At 32.5% G+C, this 27,363-nt stretch overlaps 2 protein-coding genes across 2 annotated transcripts; both read right to left on the reverse strand.

Annotated features, from left to right (window-relative positions):
• Nucleotides 1-545: 545 nt before the first annotated feature.
• LOC130621578 (vacuolar protein sorting-associated protein 41 homolog) lies at nt 546-27,363 on the reverse strand. Its single transcript, XM_057436883.1, has 32 exons — nt 27,125-27,363; nt 26,695-26,853; nt 26,348-26,599; nt 25,930-25,994; nt 25,005-25,086; nt 24,838-24,904; nt 23,649-23,707; nt 18,887-18,937; nt 17,592-17,718; nt 17,253-17,314; nt 17,061-17,171; nt 16,105-16,166; nt 15,943-16,024; nt 9,042-9,134; nt 8,841-8,912; nt 8,633-8,688; nt 8,336-8,383; nt 7,391-7,487; nt 7,040-7,081; nt 6,528-6,578; nt 5,527-5,586; nt 5,340-5,417; nt 4,780-4,834; nt 2,754-2,818; nt 2,257-2,332; nt 2,074-2,135; nt 1,761-1,835; nt 1,580-1,623; nt 1,367-1,422; nt 1,217-1,261; nt 815-897; nt 546-722 (listed from the first exon to the last, which is right to left on the reverse strand). Exons 1-32 carry the CDS (start codon nt 27,335-27,337, stop codon nt 660-662), a joined length of 2,613 nt encoding a protein of 870 aa, XP_057292866.1. The 5' UTR covers nt 27,338-27,363; the 3' UTR covers nt 546-659.
• Nucleotides 3,383-4,452, reverse strand: LOC130621580 (uncharacterized). The gene has a single exon (XM_057436884.1). The coding sequence runs from the start codon at nt 4,435-4,437 to the stop codon at nt 3,421-3,423; it is 1,017 nt and encodes a 338-aa protein (XP_057292867.1). The 5' UTR covers nt 4,438-4,452; the 3' UTR covers nt 3,383-3,420.

Below are 27,363 nucleotides of genomic sequence, written 5' to 3' on the forward strand. Positions count from 1 at the left end.
ATTGATCTAAATATTGTAAAGAGAGTCAAATAAAAAAAGAAATTACGTGACGCCAAACAAATAGAGATTAAAGAGTTGGATGAGAAGTCAAGACTTTTCTCCACTGATGTTTTGCCAAACATGCCGTAGTCCTTTTAGTAAAAGGACGGGTTCTTGAGATTCAATTTTATTTTAAGTAGGTTTTGTTATTCAGAAGGTATATAAAAGAATGTATATTAATTTTTTAATTTTTCCATCAACGTTTGCTTGATTATGTCAAAACATAGCAATACGTTTTATCTGAGCAATTCTTGATTTACCCATGATAAAAGTCCTAGAAAGTCCTGGGATCTTTAGAGTAAAAGCCCTGGAAAATTAGAAAAATAGTCATAGATAGACCTGTATTTTCAAAACTAAATTCCTGTGGAAACCTTGATATTACTAGAAACGATACCTATCATCAACCTACCGAGGGCGACGACATGGCCAGTGCAGACAGGCTGAAAAAGACTTTGAACTTTGGCAATTTTAGTCCGCTTAAAAAAGGAAAATATAAGGACACCTTATTTAGCACTATAAGTTACTGACTAAGAAAACAGGGTCAAAAAATAAACCCTATAGATAGCATAAAATTGAATTATACAGCCAAACCATGTCAAAAATTGTAAAAAAAAAATCGGCTAACGCAAAGCTTTTTTTCTCGTGGAAGATTTACTCGATGCACAGATGGGGCAGAAAGATTCCTAAAAAAGAATGAACAAAAATAAAAATGAAAACCTTTCTATCAATAGAAAAATTAGATTTACTAGTTCACAATATTTTTTTTTTTGCTTACCACTTGTCTGGCTTGTTGAAGACAATAGTCATGAAAGTAATGTTGACAGTGAAAACATACAAGATTGCTAGCATTTCTGCTGTCTAAAAATAGATATAACGCTAACGTTGAAACAAATAAAAAATAAAGGTTCTTTTTCCTCTTTTAGAAACTGCGCGTCACACCAAGCAGACTGTTTTTGTAATTCATTGAAGCTGAAAGCAACTATAGTCACCACGAAGTGCTTTTTTACATTTTATAAAAAAAGTTTAAACGCATTTTAAATTTGCAGTTGGACTATTCTGGAGCATGAAGTGGCATGTTGTTTTCAGGTCTTTAAACATTTGTTCATAAAAAAAGTATACTCATGCGGAATGCAGCTCCGAATGCTAGCAAAAAAGATTTAAAGACTGGACTACTCACCGTCGACAATTAACTCGCCCTGGCACCCTTGACATTTATGGTTGTCTACGAAAAAAAATATTAAAAGTCACAGAACTCATTAAGTTATCCTATCTTACAACTTCTATAATTGAAACAACACAAGTGACATAAAAAAACATAAAAAATTACCTCGTACTACATAACCCCTTGTTTGACATTTCACTTGTTTCTGAATCAACGCAACACTAAAACGAAACAATAGTTCTGCATAGTCAGATGATCTATACATCCTTAACAAAAAATCATAAAAAACACTGAGCTCGATTTCCCTTTCTTGCTTTCCACTACACAACAACAACATTCTACGAAGCGTTGATGTTGAAAAACATGGCTACCGCTTACCTATCTTTATCTAGTATGGTTTTACAGCCCTCGTGCAGGGAGACCTAAATTAAAATTAGTGACAAGAACTTTGAATGTTGGGTTGCGTATTAGAACCGTTCTACAAATGTGGACACCACTGTCAATGTGGGAACTACATTTTGTTTTCTTTTATCTAGTAACTGTAATTTAAACTGCTGACCTGCAGATTGTAGTCTTGAAGTATCTTTACCAGTGCATCTCGCAGTGACGGGATTTTGAGACCAGGAGGAATACGCTAAAAGGAACATGGCTTGTTATTTCAGTACCGCTACGTAATACAATGGATTTTTTAATATATGAGAATCAGTATGCTTGCACACTTCGACAGCATTATAAAAAGTGAACACTGATCAACGACAGAAACTTAAAAATATCGTAATAGTCTGATACTTGCACATCGGTGCGCATGCGTAGATCTCTGTGTGTTATTTGACAACCTTCCCGGCATGCAACTTGATGAACGTTGAACTTACTTTTATTAGTTTTTGCGGGTCAACATGTGTACCAATATTGAATAACAATTCTTTGATGAAAGCTAAACGAAAAAAAGTTTCAAGATCAGATAAGATACACGCTTCGCATATTAGCATCTCGAAATGCGAATGCATGCATTTTTCGTCTTTTCGTAAAGTCTTAAGCTTACAATCAAAGAATACCTGGTTTGTTTAAAGACTGAGTGATCAAATCATACCACAGATCTTCATCATTTTCTTCTTTAGCAAAATCGATAGCCTAAAACAGAGGTCTAAAATTTGACAAACCGGCAACAATTGCATCGTTGATAGGACGTGCACTAAAAAGTAGAGATGACACAACGGAGATTACATGAAGCAGGATGATATAAAGATGACATGAAGGAGATGATATGAAGATTACATAAAAGAGATGATGATATGAAAATGATGGCGCATCTACAACGGTAACGAATAGGTTGGAAGTAAATTTAAAACAATCTTTCTAAACCCATATCTGGTTTTGGTTTGATGTTTATTGAACCTAATGTTCGTTCGTGTTTTTGATAGAATGTTTTGAAAAGAATAGAGCTTGATATAAACTAACTTACTTGTGATATTAAGAGCGTGTTCAGTGTGACACTTATTTTTCATTTTGTTAGTCAACCCCTAAATTAGTTGGCTTCTTAAATTCATCATACCTTTTGAATATCGTTCATTTTATCGATAATTAATGATAGCGCCTTTTTGTTGTTGCCCATGCGACCTGAATAAAAAAATAAATTAACTAGACCAGCGATAGACGGTCCAAAATTCAGGATTAGTTCATTTTCATTCTCCCTCATATTTATATTTATTTTTCAAGGGTCATTAATACGAACAAAAAAGCGAGATGCTAAAGAACTTTGGGACTGTTCTATCCGTGTTGTAAATGGTATCCTGTTTAAAAACGCTTCGCCGGGCTGTTTGTCAACAACACAACGTTTTTAGGCGGTTTCGTTAAGTGAACAGGTTTGTAAGCCGCACGTTCTGTTTGTAAACGCAATACAACTACGCCATTTCAAATTCTAAGAAATAGCTATACTGGAAAATAACTCTGAATCTTCAAGCAGTGGTGGAGAGCTTGAGAGCTTAAACTAAATTGCGACATTATATATAAATAAATAAATGTCTAAAATCGAGGCAAAATAACGACGGCGAGAATGTTAAAAAGAAAAATTGGAATATCATGCAGCTATGGTCTTTAAACCCAATCAACAGTGCCTGTATAAGCAAAAAGAAATCCAAAATGGTTTAGAAAAGCCAGGATGACAAAACATGACAAAAAAAAGCAAAGAAGTAATCAGCAATCTTTAAGTACAAGATAAATTACACGCTTCTGCCTAAATATACTTTAATGTTTCGCTTGTTATGTTGAGCAGCTGCATTGATCACCTCACTACCCACATAATCCACAACAATAAAATTAACTGTTCTTCGTCTTGCGTATGTACCTTTGAAGCACTTCTCCACGCCAGTTTTAATGTACTTCCTGCACACCGATGCAAGATCATCAACACACAGACCGGAGGAGAGATACATATCATAACGAACAAACTTATGTGACGCCTCCTTCCTACATCGTGTTTCGCCCATAGCATTCATTAAGTTTTTACATCCTGATGATGCCAAAAATGTCATGCTGGTCCAAGTAAATCCGACATTCCATTGCGAGATAATCCAAGGTTTTCTGTACGATCCACTCAACGAAGTATGCATAATTATGTGGATACGTTGGTTCTTTTTGATGGATTCACCTAATTTTCTTCCAACAGAAGTTTCGATGGCTAACTGACCGGCAGCAAGCCGTTTGTTAGAAGGCTCCCATTTGTCACTAAGTTGTTTAATAATATCTGCGCCGGTTTTATCTGAATCCGTACGGTCGAAATCCCGATTAAAATGAATCACTATAACTTCATTCCTATTGGCTGGTTCGTTCATCCAATCATCAATCTGTTGTATCATTTTCTTGATAGAGCCACCATACGCACCCGAGTGACATATCCACGCGCTGTTCGGTTTGTAGTTGTCTTCCCAACACGAGTCAATATCAAAATACCGCACACCAAGAGACAACTGCTGTTTGAATGACAACTTTTGATTGCGATAAAAACAGCTCAGTGCATCCACTTTACCAATTGGTGTGTGGTAGTCCAAAATACCATCAAAACCAGCTCCTGAGTTATGACTTCCAGCCAATGTTACTTGTGAGATATCCAGGTCGCATAAATCAGTCATTCCATTGCACTTAAGAGCCGCAGTTTGAGATATTGAAATTAAACTAAGAATTACAAAACGAACAAGGCGCGACATGATTGAACTTGACTTAGAGACAGCGTACTGCATGTGTATACGCAATTTATGCGTTAATTGCGAGAGTAATACAGGGGGTTTAACATTTATCGGTGCTGAAATTGTATGTCTATACGTAAGGCATAGATGTTTAAATGACATTACACACCTGTTAAAGTAATACTACAGGTAGCCTTTACTTAGCACGCAAATCAAAACATTTACTCCACTGGCTGATTTTTATAAGCTACACAACTTAACAATAAAGCTTCACTTAACCCCCGTTTTAGCATTAATCAAATGATACTAACTTTTGTAACGCCCTTTAAAAAGCTGGTTAAATAGATTTGCAAAAAAGGGGGATACAATAAAAAAGCATTAAATATTTGCACTTACCCAACAAAAACACCATTTCTTGTATATAACCACGTTCTTCACAAACATCTAAAGCCTAAATTGTAAAAATCGAACAAAATTCTCTAGTATTACTATGGTAACAGCCACATATTAACAAATTAAATCAGTTGAACAAACTACGTTAGCTAGCAAACAACACAACCTTTAAAAACATCACGCTAACGACACTACACCGTAAAAGTTGTCGCCGTTGAAAGCTAACCGAAACAGAAGCGTGTATAAATGATATAAAGCTTGCAACGAAGAGAAACAATAGCGTATTTTAGGTTTGAACCAAGGCGAATCAACAGCGTATCTGACGTTCGCAATGAGGCGAAACAATAGCGTATTTGACGTTCGCAACTAGGGAAATATAGCGTTTACGAAAGGTGTTATTAACTGGAGAAAGAAGATTTCCAGCAGAATTTAAATACAAAGGACGCCATAAAATTATGAGGTGTGCGCTAAGTTTATACGAAATAAAAAAACATGGGGGTTCGGACCATATACAGTGTACAATTTTTTTTACACAAAACATATGGCTCGTTAGCAGATCTTACCTTTTCCAGTTGGTAGTAATTACTGTTGCGTAAAAATGACAGCAGGCGATCTTTTTGATACTCGGCGTATAGTTCAACCTAAAATAAAACATACAATAGTTAAAACAAGAAAATAATTTGATGCGATCCCTTTTAAAAAAGAGGATCAGGAGTCTGGACACGAGTGGTGGGTGGACAGAAACAATACCTGCAGGTTGTGGAACTCTTGACCTGCTTGCGGATCTTTTATGAACAGTCCATTTAAATACTAAGTGAATAAAAAAAATATATGCGACACATGGTGAAATCATTGCGTTATATTGAAAAAAGGGGAAGGCGTTAGTTATTACAGCCTTATTAAGACAAAGAAATAAAAAACACTATTTATAATAAGAACATAATCATACTGATAAATGTTTAACTAATTACAGCCAGTTTTACGGAATCGAAATCTGATCCCTCAGCTTACAGATTAATTAAACTTTCGTGCAATTTTATTTATACACAAGACGGAAGTTTAATCAATGTGAAATAAACATAGTATTAAATCGCGCGAAGGATTACGGATTTTTTTCTCAGACGTTAACTTTTCACCTAAATGCTATTAAAATCAAAAATGTCGCATGTATTTAACAAGCGCGAAAAAAAAGTCGCCAGTATTTAAGATGCGCGAAAAAAAAAGTCGCCAGTATTAAAGATGCGCAAAAAATGTCGCTAGTATTTAACATGCGCAAAAAATGTCGCTAGTATTTAATATGCGCAAAAAATGTCGCTAGTATTTAAGATGCGCAAAAAATATCGCTAGTATTTAAGATGCGCGAAAAAATGTCGCTAGTATTAAAGATGCGCGAAAAAATGTCGCTAGTATATAAGATGCGCGAAAAAATGTCGCTAGTATTTAACATGCGCAAAAAATGTCGCTAGTATTTAAGATGCAAAAAAATGTCGCTAGTATTTAAGATGCGCAAAAAAATGTCGCTAGTATTTAGGATGCACAAAAAAACGCGCTAGTATTTAACATGCGCGAAAATATGTCGCTAGTATTTAACATGCACGAATTAAGGCCAAACATTTTTTTGAAACACAAGATGGCCGGCAAACAGTAATACATCATCATGTGATACTTGTTCCTGCTCTTCTTTAAAACGCACCCAAAAGCTTTTCAGATTAAATAACAACCCTTGTCGTGTTTTTATTTTTATTGCTTACCTGGTGCAAAAGCTTTTTATTCTGTTTCAACTGCTTTACAACGCTTTCAACCTACATACAAAAATAATAAAAAATACGTGTATATGTTCTTCAAAACCATACCAATCTGGCATCATGCATGTCATGTTGTTTTCATGCAAAGAAGACACAAAACGAATGACAAGCTAGCTACGATACAATAGTGAAGCATTTAAGCATCATTATCTTCAACATCATCTATCCTTCAATAGTCATATATCCCTTAACAGATAGATGGAGAATGCGAGTATTCATCTTATTTGTGAAACAGAGAGACACAGAGAGGCAGTCGTACGAAAAATGTACAGAATATTGAAAATATTTCAAAAAGACTCCAAAAACAATTAAATGACCGCTCGGGCCAACGAAACGATGCCACAATTGCATTTAAGTATGTAGAACTCACAATTTTGCTTTGTTCTTCAGCGATGTTACTAACTTATATTTTCAAATTTGAATGCTACGCACGAGACTTGTAAACTCGATGTACTTACAGGAATATCTTCCATATTCTCAACAAACATTGCAGTGGCTTTCTGAAAAAAAGAAAAACACAGATACAATAGTTTGAAAAATTAAGTTCTATAAATCAAAAAAGTAATTTACAGCAAGTTAGTTTGTTTTTGGAAATAGTTTCGTTTATTATTATACGCCCATCATGGGCGGAAACATGGGTGGAAATCAAATAATGCGAGTTCCTTTAAGTTCTTTTAAGATGGGTGATATTTTGTTTGATATTTTTGTTCTATAAGAGTAATCAGAGAAGCTGACACTCGATTTCAACGAGTTGTTGGTTGATAGTGAACACAACTTCAAATTTACATTTTTAAAAAACGAAGGCTCACATCTTTATCAATTTCCATCAACTCCAAGTACTTTTCTTGAATGTAATCAAGTAATTTATGTTCATATATCATTTCGAACACGCCATTGTGACGAAGTCTAAATAAAACATCTCATGTATTAGTATTATTCAAGTGACATTTACTCGAAAAAACCCACGTGTCTAATGATTGGGGTTCAACACAGCTTTATGTTGACAATTACGTAAGACGGAACAGAATTTTCACAAACGTCACAAAAAGGTTGTACGAACATAAAACTTTGCGTATTTGACAATTATTCGCGAAATTCATCATTTATGCCTGCTTAAATTTGTGCACTTAACTGCTTCTTATTGTATCAGGACAAATTTTTACCTCATCTAAAAGCATATCAGGAAAAATATAAAAGTGTGTGTTTACTTAAGTTAATTCAATCCCTGTGACCTGTGAGTACACACACATCTCTCTCTCTCTCTCTTAGAGAGAAGTCTTAATGCAACGATGTGAAGCAGACATATACTACTCAGGAAACTACAATATGGCAAAGCTCAATGTGTTATTTAGCGAGACCTATTTTTCTAATATAGCGTGTGATTGTCTAAACATAATAAATAGAAAATACTTCAAGAGTTGATGTTAAGAAAATGACTATTCAAGTTGACATATCCATTTATTTTATTTTTTGAAAGTGAGCTTTCGCCAACTCACAGGTTAGCATGATCACACTAATTTACAAATTCGTTTTCTAACGTATTAAATACTTAAATTGTACAAAAAAATAACAATAGTAACAATAGAATTATTGAAATAATTTCAAAGGTATCGATTTAACTGCGTTATTAAGAATAGCTCATTTCCTCAACATTAATATTTCAACTAGAACTGCTCCTTCACAATATACTTCGAAAGTTGTTACAAAGCAACTGAAACACGAGTTTTTTTAAATCAGAGTAGTGTTTCACTTACTCTAAATAAATTCGTAACGCTTCACCGTATTTCTTCTCGTGTGCATACCTGAAATAAAATGTAACTACCCAATATTTAAATACATCACATACATGGTCACACGCACGCTCCTAAAGGTTGAACCATGTCCATGACCCAGTCACTCATTTATAAGGCCAACTATATTGTTACCATTGCACTATAATCAACATCAAATTAAAGGAAGTATCAAACTTTTTAGTCTTTATGCAAACGGCATTTACATTTAAAAGGTTTGAAGAAAATATATGTTCGAGTTCAAGCACAGATACAACTTACAATGTTGCTAAGGATTGAAGTAACACTGCTTTTTTTGGTTCCTCTTTTATCTTTGCCTACAAGTTTTAATAAAAATATTAGCAGTTTTGGCAACTGAAGATGAAAATCGATTAGGATTTAACATGACAATAAGCATGAAGTATGGTTTGACCAAAGGATCTCCTTTTTCGAGTTGATTGATCTTTTAAATTCAGAAAAAGGATTTTACCTGCAAAGAGTAGATAATCGTCTGTGATCGATACAAATCGGTTGGCCAATCTCTAATCAAGTTGTAAAATCCCTAAAAGTAATATTTACTACAAAATGCGAAGTGATACAAAAACTATTTCGATTGTTTAAAAATTTCTTTTTATCTGTAGAAGGCATTATCAACCAAGATATTCTGTTTGGTCATATTTGGTTGCCCTACCTGATAATGTGTTTGCAGAAACTCGTTTAACACCATTTCGTAAATAGTACTATCTAACTTTGGATTGCGGTAAGGGATGTATGGAGTAATAGCCTAAAACGATCAAAGGTGAAAAAAGAACGATAAAATACAGAGAAAACGATAAAATTATGAAGAAACACGTTAAATGTGGGAAAAAACGATAAATGTGAAAAAAAGGTAAAATGTGGAAAAAAACGATAAATGTGGCAAAAACGATAAATGTGGCAAAAACGATAAATGTGAAAAAAACGATAAAATGTGGCAAAAACGATAAATGTGAAAAAAACGATAAAATGTGGAAAAGATTTAGAATTTATTTTCCAACTCATCTTTGTTCGATCAATCTCACAAAACTTACGCTTTTTATAAAACAAAAAAACAAAACAAGAAATTTGGCATTTAGTCTATAGTGTTCTATTTTATCACATATTTACCTATTGTTAACCTAAAACTATTCTTTTTTTGTTCTAAAATTTAGTTGGCAGTACATGACATTTTTTTGCCATCTACAATCTAAGTTATAGTGCCGCAAAATCGCAACTATTTTCATGTTTATTGCGTTTTTTAGAAAAAAGAGAAAACCAGTAAATTTTATTTTTCTCTGTTACTAAATCTTTTTTTTTTTACATTTCTTCACAGCTGGTTGAAATTTTTTATTATCTTCTTCATTATAACACTTCTAACATCCCTTCTGATCTCAACATGCTTTTCCTTATCAATTTTCTTGACATAATAAAGTAACATTTCAAAATATAACTAAAAAAGTTGCTTTTTTGGGGAAAATGATGACGTCAACATAATTTTTGAGTCAAAGCACGTTTTTCATTTTTCTTAGTTACTTTGCCAGATTTATAGTCATACCGTTTTTTTTTTGTTGAATTCGATAGGGGTGGTAATAGTACTACACTTCCCTAAAGACGAAACCCAAAATCGACGAGTCCCCCCTTCCCCCCCCCCCCCCCCCCCACAAATAATAGTTTAACTTTGTTTTTTTATTTTCGATATAACTTTTTACGAATTAGAACATCAGAGTATTGCTAAACACAGTGCAAAAATACATTACCACATTAAAGTCTGGTGGAGCATTTTTAGGGAATTTAATTTTTTAGATTTTTCAATTTCTGGCTAACAGTTCGGCACGATTTTGACTCCCCACCGCTCTTAAAAAATATTAATAACATTTTTTAATGATTTATGAGTCATTTTTATTTACGAGGGTAACAATGATTTAAGACAACATTATTTCAATTTGTAAAAAAATCGGACATCTAATTAACATTTTCACATGAGCGAGGAAAGGGAGAAGTATCACCCACTCATCCTACTAAGCTATATTTTTTTCCTGTTGTTTTAACAGAAATCAATACCTCCCTTCATTATCAATTACATATTTCAGAGTTTTATATTTTTAGAATACATTGTCACATTTTCAAATCACAGAAATTAATACAACATTGAATCAATAGATACTCAACAAGAGTCTGAATTTGTGTAAAAAATTATATTTTGTGATCAATGATGAGGGAGGTCTAAAATTAAACTTGCCAAAGGTGAATAATCCAAATTATTATACTTTAATTATTACGTTACATTTAAAAATCTTTCATTATAAAAAATTATGCCACACCTCCTTTTAACATAACTTAGAACAACAATTATTCTACGTGGAGCATTTTTATTTAGTCCTCCTCAATTTTACAACATCACAGGGAAGACACAATGTTGATAAATATACGAGCCTCCCTTATTATGTACAGAAGTGTATAAAATGCATCTGAAATTATACAAAGTTATAATTTAAGAAAACACTTCTCTAAAAGACACAACTTTGATATCATATACCAGACGGTTTATATTATAAAGAGCCATGTACATTTCTTTGGTCAAAACAATTGTCATCTTCGTCTCAATTACATTGCTTATGGTAGAAGGAAAATCAATCAACAAGGTAGAACTAGTTATTTTTTTCATGAAAAGCTTACAAGTTCTTAAGATTAGAATCTTTTCTCATTTTTAAGCTCCAGAAATGGTAACAGAATATTATCAATAATACCATTGCTTCAATTTAATTTCTTTATGATGAAAAATAAATCGACGTTATTAACAGAACCTTCTCAATAAACTTTCTGACAGCACGCATTAGGTTTAGTACCTGCACATGTGGTATTTTTAAGCGCTTGATGGAAGTTACTAGATGGCTTGAAACTTCAGTACCTTATATACATTAAATATCTGAATGTAACAATCAATTTCCTGATTACAAACCTAGGATTAGAAATTTTTTTCTATTTTTATTAAACAGCTTTCGCTTTTAACTGTTGGAAATTTTGCAATAACTTCTATCACGCAACATGACGTGGTGTAGCTACTAATATTTTAAAATATTTTATATTTTTATGCAGGTACAAAACAGTGACATGACAGCTTTAAATGCGTTATTAAGAAGTAAAAGACAAGTCTGTGGAGAATGCAGCATCACTGCAGAGTGCTTGGCTTACTGCTCACCTTCCCATGTATGCTTGGATGGTCATTGTATCGACGACGAAGAAAGTCCTCCAAAATAAAGTGGACTGTGAATGGATGATGACAATTTTGTTGTCAGAAATTGTTTTATGTTAAAATATAAATAAATATATAATTGTTTCTAAAGAAAGAAAAATATTAGCTTTACGATCTTTTTTTTTTCTGCACACTCTCATTAGCTAGCGTTATATTGAAGCTTATTTTTTTGGATTTTTTCACAACCACATTAAATCAAATCAAATCAAATCAACGAACAAATTATTTATCAACGACCAAAATATTTAGCAACCACCATTAAACCACCCACCATCAACAAAGGTAAAAAAAATCTTATTAAATGATATTTAAAAACGCTGTATACAATCTAACTAAACTGTGGAAAAATGTTCGTCATTTAGGCTTCTTTTGTTTATTAAAGTTCTGCGATTTTCTCAAATTAACCGTGTACTTCATTCACGGTTTCTCGTAAAACATACAGAATCAGACGATGAGGACGTGATAATTTAGAGTAGGTTAGACAGTGTAAAAGTGTAACATCCACGAATTCATGATTGTTGGAGAATGCAAGTGTGTTTGGAGTTCACAACATTACTGTAAAAAATACTGGAAGATGTTCCATGCCTTAACTTACTAAAAGATTTTGATAGTCTTTGTTCAACGTATCAGATACTGCGAGTATTTGACATCGCAGATATCAAAAAAAATTCAAAGATGTAAAATGTTTTCAAAACAAGTAAGGTTGATAGTTTCCCCAATAGGCATCCTTTTAATTCATCTTTTTTGTCACAATCAAAGTATACAACTTTATTCATTCCAAATGCAAATGATTCACCATTTCACCGAGCATCTATATCGTGTAACCACCGTTCTGCGCAATTTTTCTTGGTTGCATTTACTACCTTCAGAACCATAAAAAGAATTTTTTCAACAGTGAACGTCTCAGTGGTTTGAGCACCATACGGAAGCAACTTTGGCATTTTTAGTAGAAAATACAAAAATTAAAATTTACACAACAAAAGTAAAATTCAACTCTTCCTTCATACATCAGAACAAAAAAATACGAACCTTGCTGTTTCACTTACTCACTCTCGCGCATCATTGCTCTCCATCGTAGAGCTATTTACGTACACTAACGGAAATGTGCGTCCAAATCCTTTTTTAGACATAAAATCCTCATAATAAAGCTTTTTCTTTTACAAAAAATAGTTCTTCTTTTAGATAGTATGATAAATCTTTTTGTGAAAAAAAATTTTAGTTGTCAACGATTCAATCAATGAAAAAGTTTATATTTGGGAAAGAAAGCATGGCCTAAACATTGAAACATAATTTACTATTTTTGTTTTATTTGCATGCTGCATTAAAGGAAAAAAAAAAAGACTCTTTAGTTTAAAACAACTGCATACAAATTACACAACATTTTTGTTTTAAAAATATATGTACAAGACATATACAAGAAAAGATATAAATACAGTCAAAGTTGGCTTTCAATCGTCTCTCTACCGCAATATTGCCATAAAGATTTGAGGACATTTTCAAATTTCTCCTCATATTTGAAGAGATTTTAAAGGTGATTCGATAAGTAAAAAAGAAAGACAGCTGTACCCATGTTGCATTTTTTTTTTACCAAATAGTTTTATAAAATTAAGATTAAGGAGATTTAAGAAGAAAGTTGTTAAAAATCTAATTTTAGATAATTGATGACTTTATAGGAGACGTGGCAACTCTGCATTAACTCAGTCATATTTGTAGAAATGTTAATATGTAAAGCAGCCAGTGGCCAAAAAAGTAAAAAAAAATAAAAAAATAATATTTATATATATATACTATATATTATACACTATATTTAATATTTTACAAACCACTTTAAATACATGCAGGACTACAACGTTGCATTACAGTATGATAGGGAAATTATTTATACAATGCTCAACGTAGACAATGACGCAAGATTTGAACTGTGGCTGTCATACAAACATCTTAAAATCTTAAATAAATCATTGCAGAAATGCTTTGCTAGCCAATACTTCAGACAGTAGCTTAGATCATTGGACTAACAAAAACAATGAAAAATAAGAGCCGGGTGACCAAGTAATCAAGACAGAATGTGACCAAATTGGAACAAATCACATATTTAGTATGATAATGATTCAGACTTAGTTGCAATAAGTAGTGATAGGTTGGTATACTGATGGTATGTCAATGTTCATTTCTTGGTTAAGTTTTGGCAACCAAATGTGCTCAAATTCTCGACCATGATAGTTGTACATTTCCCCCTAAAAATGTAACCCCTTTCCTTTTTGAAATCACTATAATTTGACTTTATAATGCAGTGACTACAGAATTGTAGTTTAAAAAATAAACAGGAAAGTGTGCATTTTATTGAGGTATTGAGCTCGTTGTATGATATAAAATAAAATACATCCATATACCTTCCTCTTTTAAACACTTGCCTTTGACATGCAAACTATTCCCCTCCCACAAATCTTCAAAGTTTAAAAATACAAAAGATGATTGACTATACCAAAAAGTTTGTTCCTTAAACAGTTCCTGCTAAACACACTTTAGATTAACACCTAGATAATTTCTTTCAAAACAAAAAAAAACATTCCGTTTAAAAATTGGATAATTGAATTACGGAATTGATCAGAAAACATGTGCTTGTTTTTCTTTGTATTAATTGTTCAAACTTACCTCAGTCTCAATTCACATTGCTACATTGTTACAAATCTTTTGTGTAAAGTTTAAAATAAAGAAGTGGTAATCTGCAGCACGTTTTTTTCCCACCCACTTTTGACACAACTTATCCATCTCAACCTTTTTTTACTTTATCTTCCTATTTTTATATTATTAAAAAAATGTTAAAAACATGTAGGTCCCTCCTACCCTCTCTTATTATGTACAGAAATGTATAAAATGCATCTCAAATTATAATTTAAGAACTTTAAAAGATACAAATTGGTTATCATATAACAGACGCTTCAGTTTATATTGGAAAAGAGCCATGTACATTTCTTTGGTCAAAACAATTGTCATCTTCGTCTCAATTACATTGCTTATGGTAGAAGGAAAATCAATCAACAAGGTAGAACTAGTTATTTTTTTCATGAAAAGCTTACAAGTTCTTAAGATTAGAATCTTATTTCTTTAGAATCTTTCTTTAAGCAGCCGAGTCAATTTTTTTATTTCATCATATTCATTATGTTGACCATGGTAACTTCCAAGCCTAACTCTCCATTCTCTTTTAGGTGTCACAAATCGACATGACAGGATTAAATGAATTGTTAACAAACAATAAGAAATTGTGTGAACGATGCAGCAATGATATAAAATGCATGCTGTTTTGTGGAATAGGATCAGTGTGTGAAGCAGGAAGATGTAGAGAACGAATGATGAGTAACGGATTTCCTGCAAAATGATTAATGTTTTGTTGCGCTGATTTATTATGTCATCCATTGATTTAAAATGTAAATAGTCTTGTAAAAACAGTATTAGTTAACGCTTGCTGTTGAAGAATTTATACAATCCTTCAGTACAAAAAGTAGTTTTAAATATATTATAATAGAGGGGGGAGAGGAGAATAGAACGGCAGTAAATAATAGAAGTGCAAAATTACGTTGTTATTTCAAACCTTTGTCGCTGCAAAACTAATCAGTCAATAAATATTTATGTAGAGTGTAAACAACACCATAAATAATAGAAAATGTGGGCATTTATTTTAAAAATTGAACTTTACCTGGAGCATTTATTCAGGTAGGGGGGGATTTTTTTAAAACTGTATATGTTGAGGACTTGAAAATTTGAAAATGTAAATCTGTTACAAAAAACATATGCGGAATAAATAAATTTACTGAAGCTTTTGTTTCTATTTTACGTATGTAAGGGCTGCTCTGAATAAAAATAAATTTCCTTTCTTCAAGTGAATTTCTTTTATTCCTGCCATCTTAAATTAAGACAACTATAGTGGATAGAAGATAACTATAGTTTAGCTTAGTTCTAAATAAGGGTATTTAGAACTAAGCTAAACTATGATTTTTATTGTTTTGATCTTATTTTATGATTTAGCATTTTTGATAGTAAATTCAGGGCATTTATCATAGCATGGCCAGTTATCTGAACATGGCCGTTTACTTTTGCCATTTAATTGGTCGTCCTCAAAAAAACATTATTTATGCATTTTATGTGCTGATTAGAGAAAGGCAAGTAAGAAAAACAAGCAAATTAAATAGCAACATAAACAATAAAGTGAATAACTTGTTTTGGTTTGTGTAGCCTTAAAAGCATAATCTCAGAAAGAGTCTTATTTGCAATTTTTTGCTTTATAAAAACAAAAATAAAAGAAACTTTTAAACTTAACTACCTTTAATTTGTGATGCTTTGCAAATCTGTATACTTCTTCTTCCCATAATTCTTTGCTACTCCCAAGCACCCTGTCACACATTCTAAATATTAAATAGTTGTTGATGTATAGTAGAAGTTTATTATCCTTTATTTTAAAACAGAATATTAACAGAAATATTACAGTGCAGCTTCTTTGTAGTTTCCTTGAGCAACATGAAAATTCAGATACGATCTTCCAATATTCTAAAAAAATTCAGATGATATATATGTAAGTATTAAAACAATGCTCAAATAATGACACAATACTCTAAAAACAAACATATTAGCTTAAAATTAATATTTTACCCACAATCCCCCACCCAGCTTTTGAGATATTGACACATTTTTATCCATTTTGCAAAGTTGTCAAAAATCATCAACTTGCGAATTCTTTGTAATGCTACTTTTTCAGATGAGTAGGTTGGGTCTGCAGCCTTTAAATTGTGCTAGTCACAATTTCTAACATGTCTTCTTCACAGAATAATACACATCAGGGTCCACAAAGGCCTTGAAATTTGAGGATAAGCATGCTGTCGTCAGAAACAATTAGCACATTTTCATAGTTTGTATCTAACTAAATAACCTAGGATCCCAAAAGTCCCCTGTAAACATTGACAAATTTAAATTGCATGAAACTAGTACAGAAACTGCCTATAATTACTTGTCGGGAAAAGTCGTTTTAGCCTATGGACAAAATTCATGGGAATCTTCTTTCACTACTTACAGCTACCACTTTTGCTTACAGATAGGCACACAAACAAACAGTAAACAATATAATAAAGATGCAATCTATAGATGTTTTTGCGAGAATTTTGTGAGAATTAAAACCCTTCTAGTTCATTTCATACTGGCATTCTTAAATTTTCAATTATTGGGTTAGTTCTTGTGTTCTTCGTACTGAGTGAATATTCCACATACTTTATGGATTGTATGGTGTTTTAAAAAAAATAATCTTATTGATGACATAACATTACACTTGCACATCTTTTGCTCAAATGGGAGCTTTTAAAGCACTAGGACCCCTTTGCAGGACCCCCTTCGCAGTACTAATAGGAACTGAAGAGGTTATTCTGGGGGGTACAATTTAACTATACCCACAAGAACTGAATGACGTCTTAGCAACTTCTGATTCTTCTCAGCTTTAAATAATGCTTCCTTGAAGTCTTTTTTCTCAAGCAACCAAGTTATGTGATCGTCCATATCACGAGGCTAAAATTACAAAAAATAAAAATATATATAAAAAGAGATGTAGTTAGAAGAAATGTTTAAAAAATTAACCTTCCAACTCACCCTTGCAATAACAATATCTTTTGGACTAACGATGTAAAATAATTGTTCTTCAAGGACATGTTCTAAATAAATAGCAAAATCTTATTTTTAAATTAAATTTTTAACTCAATATAGCATGAACAAGGTATGTAAAAATTCTTAAAAATAAAATTCTTCAAGTACTACAGATCAGCCATATCTAATGACTTAAGCCTGTTATTCTATAATGATCAAGAAAATGTTTTTAGTGTTTTTTTCAAAATAATTTTCATGCAAAAAAGGGTTTATAGTAAATCACTTCCTGCATCATCCTAGTACGATTAGGGCCAACAGGGAACTTATTATCCAAAGTAGATTTACCTAAGAAATAGTTGTTGCACAAGTATTCTTCAAAACCACGTACTGATAGAGCATCAGTGGATGTTTCTACATAACTATCAATTCCTTGAGGTTGAATAACTAACAATTGAGGTCTTTGTGCAAGTCCCTTAAATGGAAAAAAACAAACAAAAAATAATATTGTAAATCCAAAACTATTAATAAACATCCGACTTTTTCACAGCTCGAATTAGAAATATAAGGTTGACTCACAAAAATGAATACTATGTAATAAAGTTAACCTCGTTGCAGTTGTGGTCTAGGAGAGCTGTAGATTAATTATTATTGATTACTTGGTACAAATAGAATAACTTTTAAGAAAAATGTTTTTTAATTTTTTTGTTACCTGTTATCAATTTTTGTTTTTGAAAATTTTATTAAACCTGGTATCTCAAAGTAAATTTTGGAAAAACTTGATATTTCGGTCGAGATTCAAGGTTTCTAAGAAATACACCAGTGCATGGATAATAATTCAGTGAAGTGATTTACATCTATTCCGACTATGTTATGTTCCGCAAGCGAACCTCTTTGTAAAAGGTATATTCTTTGACAATAACCGCTTTTTCCCAAAAATTAGCGATTTTCAAAAATTCAGAGGTCTCAAGGTATTTTTTTAGCTTATTTGACGATTTTTATAATATGTACCGAAAAGCAAACTTTCAGGAAAAATGAAAGTTGTTTTTTAGATTTTGATACTTAACTTTTAGAGCTCAGCTTGTTTTTGGTCAGGATTTAAACTTTAAATACGGCAAAAAAAATTATTATTTCTTGACAAACTTTATGCAAATAAAGATAATGGAGAAGAAGAAAAATGGAAAAAATCTTCATTAACTCAAAAAAACAGCATTTCTATTGAGAAACTGCAATCAGGCAATTTTAACCCTGCCTTATCTTGTAATAAGTGTCACAGTTCTAATTAAAAATATGAATTCAATTAGGAAAACTTTGTGGACTGTAGAGAAGAAAACCCCTTTCCAGCAGTGATGTCAGAGGACTGTAGTCCACTTTTTATTAATCCCTAGTGAATAGTTATTTTACAGAATTAGATGATACAAACAATTTACGATTTCACAATTTTAATGCTTCTTCATAGAATCATTCATAGAGACAGCATTTAGATCCGAATTGTGATTTGAGAAATGCTTATTCAAGCATTAACTTCTTTGGTAATATTGATAGTCAGCTGGAAAAGTTGATAGTCACCATATTTAAAAGTTGTCTGTTATATAAACATCGTAATTAAAGTTTGCCTACAGACAGACCAACAATATACAAACCTTTTGAGGTGCTTGACCATCTTCCTTATTTACAAAATAGGCCAACACAGCCTAAAAAATTAATAAAAAGTACAAAGAAATTTTTCAAGTAACAGAAAGCAGATGCATTAGTATAAAGTAGCATGATTTTCAAGACTTTGCTACATTTAAAAATTTTATGCAAAAAACAACAAGATAACTTGTTAAGATGTATTTATTGTCATATAGAACAAAGAGTAAGACAATATCACTGACCCCAAAAATATAGATAAGAAGGCGTTGGGTTATACAAGAAAGATTGCATATGAGTATTGGATGAAAGTATTATTGAGCCAGGAAGAATATTAGAAAGCAAGAGAAGCTGTTGGATTCCATCAAAAAGATTATAGACTATCAGAACAAAAGATTACTGAGGAAGAAGAATAGTAGAAAGTCTTATAGAAGACAAAAGGTTAGTGGTTTTAGTAATTATCAATGGTAGCAGAATTGGAACGATCTATATTATGACCTCAACAAGTTACAAAAATCCACCTGTGTTAAAAGATGGGTCCAATTATATTGATTGGAAAAAGGAGTTGGAAGTGTGGCAAGCACTGACAGATTTAGCTGATGAGAAGAAAGCTTTAGATGTATTTGCTTCGTTAGATGGTAAGGCTAAAAAGACTCCCTTACAACTTTACATTCAAGATTTAAAAACTGAAGATGGTATTACAAAACTTAGGGACAAATTGGACAAGATGTAAAGCATCATGCATATGAAGCATATGAAGATAGTACTTCCAAGGAGACATTTTATGGTGCTTCACACTGCAAGGTTCCTCAATCACGGTATGCAGACAGAGGGTGGAACAGACAGCGTCAGAGATATCATGGGCAACGAGAAACACAAGAGTATAGGTTAAAGGATTATTGTAGAAGCGGTGGAAATCGAAGTGACAGAGAGGAGAATAGAAGATCGGGTGATCGTCCAAGATGTTACATCTGTGGAAGTATTTACCATTTTGCTAGGGAGTGTCCAGATAAAGCTAAAAGTAAGAGTGATGAGATTAAACTTCAATTTTATACGGAAGAAATAATGAAAACTCTTGTTGGTGAGACATTTACCATGGCAATATTGGATTCTGGTTGCGCTAAAACAGTTTGCGGGCAGAATTGGTTAAACTATTATGTAGAAAGTCTTTCAGACGATGATGCTTCATCAATCAAAGAAGAGCCATCATCAACAGTATTTAAATTCGGAGATGGTAAAGAAATCAAAGCATCAAAACGTGTCACCATACCTGCTTGGCTTGATAAAAATATGTTAGTATAACAACAGAAGTTATAGACAAGTACTTATCATTACTATTTAGTAAGCAAGCAATGAGGAATGCAAAAGTTTTTATTGATTTTAAAAATGACAAGGTTAAAATTCTGGGACAAGAACACCAGATCCAATTTAGTTCCACCGGACATTATTGTATTTCCATTAACAAAGAGGGTAGCGAAATTGAAAAGACTTCTGCTCAAGTATGTCTGATGATGAATAATTTGGATGATACTAAAGAAAAAAAAAAGTGGCCCTGAAATTGCATAAACAGTTTGTGGATCCATCAAAGGACAAGCTTCAGCAGCTTTTGAGAAATGCTGATGTAACTGACCCAGACCTTTTAAAAATGATTCTGGAAGTTTCAGATAGTTGTGATACATGCATCAAGTACAGAAGAAATCAATCAAGACCAATTGTTGGGTTATCACATGCAACAGTATTTAATGAATGCGTTGACATGGATTTGAAACAATGGTTGTATAGTGATAAAATTTGGTTGTTACATCTTGTTGATCACTTGACCAGATTTAGTGCATCCTGTGTTATTCGAAGTGAAAGGAAAGAAATTATTAATACTCAGTTTTTAAGATCTGGATTTCCATATTTGGGTCTGCTAAAGAGTTTTTAGTGGATAATGGTGGGGAATTTGATAATGAGGATTACCGTAGCATGTGTGAGAATTTAAACATCAATATTGTTAACAGCTGCTGAGAGCCCATGGAGTAATGGACTTGTTGAGCGACATAATTCCACACTTGGCAATACAGTCTGTAAAATGATGGACAAGCCTAATTATTCATTAGAAACAGCTGTGGCTTGGGCTGTTGCTGCTAAGAATTCCTTAAAAACGTACATGGCTTTTCACCAAATCCACTAGTGTTTGGCAGCTATCCCAATTTTCTAGTTATGGAAATGAATGATCCACCAACTCTAGAAGGAAGGACAAGTAGTTAAGTAGTTGCTGATAACTTGAACGCATTGCATGCTGCAAGAGAAGCCTTTATAAAATCTGAATCCTCTGAAAAGCTCAGAAAAGCCTTGAAACATAATGTAAGAGCTTCAACAGGTGTGAGCTATGTAACAGGAGATAAAGTATATTATAAACGGAGATCTGATGATACTTGGAAGGGTCCGGCTACTGTGATAGGACAAGAAAGTCAGCAAGTTCTAGTGAAGCATGGATCAACATATGTTAGAATGCATCCATGCAGACTACGATTAAAAGAAGAAAAGTTAGAAGCACATGTAGAAGTGGAAATTGACCATGAACACAAACAGGAAACTGGAAAGAAAATATGGAAGATGAGGAATTAAGTAGTGAAGCATCAATTACTAACAGTGATGTTAATAATGATACAGGTATGGATACTTCATTTGAGAATAACAATTTATTATTGAAGACAAGTGTGAAAGTAAAGAATATTATGCCAAACGTTTAAGATAAAGTGAAATACAAAACAGAAGTTGGTTGGAAAACAGGAACTGTGCACTCAAGAGCTGGGAGAGCAAGTGGAAAGTATAGGAATTGGCTGAATATTGTTAATGAGAATTTATACTGGACAAAGGTTGAAGAGTGGGATTTTGCTGAAAAGGCATCACAAGAGGCTTTGATATGCTTGAATAAAGCCAATGAAAATGAGATTAAGTCTGCCAAGGAGAAGGAATTGAACAACTGGATCAAAAATAAAGTTTTTAATGAAGTGGAAGATAAAAAGCAAAGCTGCATTAGCACCAGATGGATTCTGACAGAGACTAAGAATGGACTAAGAATTGTGAAAGCTAGATTAGTGCACGAGGTTTTGAGGAGTTTGAAAAACCAATTCAGACAGACTCTCCAACTTGCACAAAGGAATCATTACGTTTAATGTTGTCAATTTTAGCTTGCAAGGAATGGGACTGTAACTCTATTGACATTAAAGCTGCCTTTTTGCAAGGAAAACCCATTGAAAAAGATATATACCTTAAACCACCTAAAGAGTTCCAGAAAGATGGATATGTCTGGAAATTGAATAACACAGCCTATGGCCTTGCAGATGCATCTAGAACATGGTTTTCAGAGTAAAGCAGGAACTGTTAAAGCTTGGAGTTGCAGTAGTAAATTTGATGCAGGATTGTTCTACTATCGAAAAGATGGGCGTCTACATGGAATTATGACAACCCATGTAGATGATTTTTGTTGGGGTGGTACCAAACGTTTTTTAAACAATGTGATACTGCCATTGCATCAGAACTTTAAAATTGGTACAGTGCACAACACAGCATTTCAATATTTGGGATTAGATTTAATGAAAAGAAAAGAGAGCATTATTGTATCACAAGATTCATATTTGCAAAAGATTACAGTACTCCCCATTGATAAACACAAAGATAAAGATAAATCGTTGAATACGAAACAAAAACATGATTTGAGAGTATTGAGTGGACAATTAAATTGGCTGGCTACACAGACACTTCAAGACATTCTTTTTGATTGCTGTGAACTAATGCGTAACATCACAGATGCCACTGTTCAGATATGCGAAGAGCCAACAAAGTGTTACAAAGAGCTAAGTGTGAACCTGTGGAATTGAAATTCAAGGCAGTTGGAAACATAGAGGAAGCTAAACTTCTAGTATTTCATGATGCATCATTTGCTAATCTAAAGGGAGAAGGGTCTCAAGGTGGATTCTTAATTTTCTTAGCGAATCAACTAAATCAATCACCAAAATCAAATGAGGGATTCATTTCGTGGCAGTCAAGAAAATTGAAAAAAGTAGTGAATGGTACCCAGAGACCATGCAATTGATCGATGCTGCTGGCAAAATATATTGGATTTGATGTTTATTCGAAGAAATTTTCAATATTGCACCATCAATCGCTGATTGGTTGCAAGAATCTTATCTTCTTTTTACGTTGGCAACTGGTGTTCTCAAACAAGAAAAATAAAAATAGAGGAGATCTGAGGAGAGATGTGTACATAGTTTAAACATTTTTGTTATTTTGTTAATACTAACCATTTTGGAGTTGATTTCGTTAAACTGGCCACAATATGGATTGGTTAAAGTTCCTGTTTTGTTTATGTGTCAAATGACTTATGTTGTTGTTAACTCGGATATAGCTGCATATGGATATCCATTCAATTCTGTTAATAAATTTGGTTGAACTGAAAGATGAACAAACTGAAAAAAGAAAGAAAAAGTAAAGAGGGGAAGATTGTTAATATGTATTTATTGTCATATAGTACAAAGAGTAAGACAATATCACTGACCCCGCAAATATAGCTAAGAAGGTGTTGTGTTATACAAGAAAGATTGCATATGAGTATTGGATGAAAGTATTATTGAGCAAGGAAGAATATTAGAAAGCAAGAGAAGCTGTTGGATTCCATCAAAAAGATTACAGACTATCAGAACAAAAGATTACTGAGGAAGAAGAATATTAGGAAGCCGTATAGAAGACAAAAGGTTAGTGGTTTTAATAATTATCATAACTTACTATTTCTTCACCAAATGGGGCTATGCCAGATGCATAGAAATCAGTACGAAACATGTGAACTAAAAAAGTTTTTAAAAATTAATAATTTTTAATCTTACAGATTCAATTTCTTGTACATTATATGTTTTAGTAGGTTTATTTTATCTTTATATTAACATAAATAAAGCTGGACCAAGTGGCAATAGTTTGAGTGGCATGCAGTTTTTTCGTTATTTTTCAAATGTCGACAAAAGTGTCAAACGACCAATGCCCAGCAGTCAATAGGCTGCAAAGTCGCTGCTTTTTGCACCTTTACACCCATAGGCCAGGCACATAGCAATTAAAATTTGTTAGTTTTATCCCTTGCAATCCCGCACACCAAAATAATCCATGTTGGAGCACATGAAGGCACTAAAATTTGTGAAAACTGGCCATGCTAAAATCAGCCACAATTAGCACATTTCAAGAGGTTAAATAACCTAAGATCCTAAGTCCTAATTATAATCTTAACATTGACCAATTCAAAATGTGCAAATCTAATATAGAAATAGCTTATGCATCTAATTGTGTTGGTGAACTTAGCTGTTTTGTCCAGGATTGTAGAAAAAGAAAACCGAAACTGAAAATATGAATAAGCAGCACAAGTTTACAAGGCACAATGTTTCTTGGGTTTCTTATGTAGAATGTGTTTTACATTAAGTGGCTAAAATATGAAAAGATTACAATACTGTTTTTAAAAAAAAATATTTCAAACAGCATGTACGCAGGCGAGAAATATAAGAACAGACCGCAGCGATCAAAGAAATCAAGTTAAAAAAGCATCCTACTTTTTAAACTAATTAAAACCTGATTTTAAAGAGAAAATGATAGTTAAGAAAAACCAATTCCAACTCCTTTTAAATCGTTTATTCCTTAAATCTATAAATTTAAGGGAATAGTCAATTTTTTTAGTGTGGTCCTTCTTACATTGCCTGTGAAGGTGCTTGCGCATATACAGAACTTTGTAAACATTCGCAACTCATTTACATGCTGCATTCATGAAATAGCTCATCTGATTTCATAACATGTCACCTTATTGGCATTACCAGTGTGAACGTTTTCATTTAATTTGATTGCATTTTAATTAACTGTCACGTATGGCCAAGTCTTTTAAATATGATAAATAATTTAACAGCTATAAATGTATTTGCAAGCAAATTTTTATACATACCAATTTCTACGTAATGTGTAGGCAAGTCACGAATATCATTTGGCATTCTTTGTTTTACAACACATACCTTTAACAATAAACATTGAATAATGAAGTTTTTGAAAATATTATGCTGATAGTTTTATGACAAAAACGTATTAAACCAACTATATATGAGTACTCAATACCTTCACATTATCAGCCCATGCGATTAATAATACTTTGTCATCTTTCCAACAAATGTTACAGTGAAATAAATCATCTCGTGGACTGAAAAATAAAAATGTGGAAGTACATTAAAAAGACGGTAACTTATGTGCTGTTGTAACATTTCCAATAATGAAAATATATGGAAACTCTGTTGGCTTTTCCATCTGAATACAGTGACCTTTGGCAAAACGAAAATTGAACTAAAAATTGCATACTGCAAATACTTGATTAAGCCTTTATCCCTTTTTTAAAAAAGAACCCACCTTAAGAGAATTCTCAACAAACGAATATTAGAATAAGCCCCTATGGGTGTTTACCTCAAGTACATTACTTATTTTAGAGAGAATAACACATTCTATCCTAGCAAAAACATATTATTATGCTAGTAGCTATCCTAGCTGACTGACAAAAATATATCTAACTCAAAAAATAGTTGAATATTTTAAGAAAAGTGGGGTTCTTCAAAGTTCAAATTAAGTAGGAAAATTTTTGGAAAAACTTTAAAAAAATTAAGGAGAATCGATTTTACTACTTTATTTAATAACGTGAAAATTGGTAAAGAAATCGCTACTTTCTATAAAATAAAAAAAAATTGAGACTATATATTCTTGTTTATTTTTGTTGTTAGGAATCAACACACTTCATTTGACCTTTTGTTTCATATTTTACAAATGCTAGTAATTTAATGAAAACAATCATGGTTTTGATATAAAATAAGACAAAAATTTCATAGCATATTTAAATACTTTTTGAAGGTTTTAATATAAAATACTATGCAAGGTATAGCATTATGCTAGGTAGAAAAAAGAAAAAGTCTCCCCCCCCCAAAAAAAAAAAAAAAAAAAAATTTAATTAAAACATCAAAGTCACATGGTGAAGAAAACAGAAAAACTGTATATATACCTTCCATCATCTCGTTTTATATGGCTTATTCTTTCCTTTGTGCTTGTGTCGTACACCTCTACACCCTTTTAGTAAAAATAAAATAATTATTTATGCTGACATGGTCTGAAATTATCTGGAAATAAGAAATATATTATGCCAAACAAAATAAATTAGATATGTTCACAACTGTTCATTTACTGGCAAATTCAAAAATAATCTCAAAGCAAGAACAGGCACGTTTCCAGTTTATTATCTATTTTAAATTCACAAAAAACAATACATCACATGCTTAGTTCTGCAGGATTTAAAAATTGTTTATAATACTTCGTAGCATCATTACATGAAATTGTTGCAAAAAATTTTTCTTTATTGCTTGACTTGCATATATATTCTTTAGGCAACACTGAAAAGATAAAACTCAAACCGTTTTTATTACCTGTGAATTTGCCCAAGCAATAAAATTATTTTTCCATTGGACTGATCTGATGAATCCTTCACCAGCATGTATAACTGTTGATTTATTTCGTAACCAACCCTTTTCAAACATTGTAAGCTTTTCACCAACTCCAATTACATACTGCCGGTTGCCACGTTTACCAAATTCAGGATGTAAACCAATAGATCTGATGGGACAGTCAAATGTATGCTGGATATTGTTTTCAGCTGTATATAATCCATTTATAACAACCTAAAATCATGCGAGACAGAGGGTACAGATCAACAAAACCATCAAAACACAATCATTAGGAAATGCTTTAAAATATATAAGTAAAACAAACCCACACGTCCATCTTCTGAACAGCTAGCAATAAAATCTCCACCTGAGTCAATACTAAGTTGGTTGACAGTGGTTGTGTGGGATGGAAATTCTTTGCTACGAATGTTATTTCCTTGATGGTCGAGGATATGAACAACACCCCAATGAGTACCAAGAGCAAGAAACTACATAATAAAATGTCATAGATAGAAAACCCCTCTATTAAAAATATGCCTCCTAACGTAACAGCAGAGCTCCCAACAAAAAGAATTGGAACAGTGAGTTATTACAGAGAATATAATAGGGAATCCATAGGCATCAATACATGATATACCCTAATAGAAAAAAATTAAATTGCTAAAAATGTAAAATCGCTCAAAGTATAGGGCAGGAAAAAATTTTTTTTATGCATACTAAGCCATAATGTATAAACCTATTCAATATATTTAATTATACCTTCGGATGGACAGCCATACAACTGGCAGCATCCTCACGTAAAATCTCAAGTAATGCATTGCCAATTCTTTCATATTTTAATTTTGGTTCCTCCTCGTCTTCCTCCTCTTCTTCTTCTTCTTCTTCTTCTTCATCATCATCATCATCATCATCCTCTTCTTCCTCTTCAGCATCTGTTTTTTTACTCTCCAACTTTATCTCATTTGAAGCCATTTTTTTTATACCCTACTCATAATTTA

Source organism: Hydractinia symbiolongicarpus, chromosome 12 (genome assembly GCF_029227915.1).
Source record: "Hydractinia symbiolongicarpus strain clone_291-10 chromosome 12, HSymV2.1, whole genome shotgun sequence".
NCBI lineage: Eukaryota > Metazoa > Cnidaria > Hydrozoa > Anthoathecata > Hydractiniidae > Hydractinia > Hydractinia symbiolongicarpus.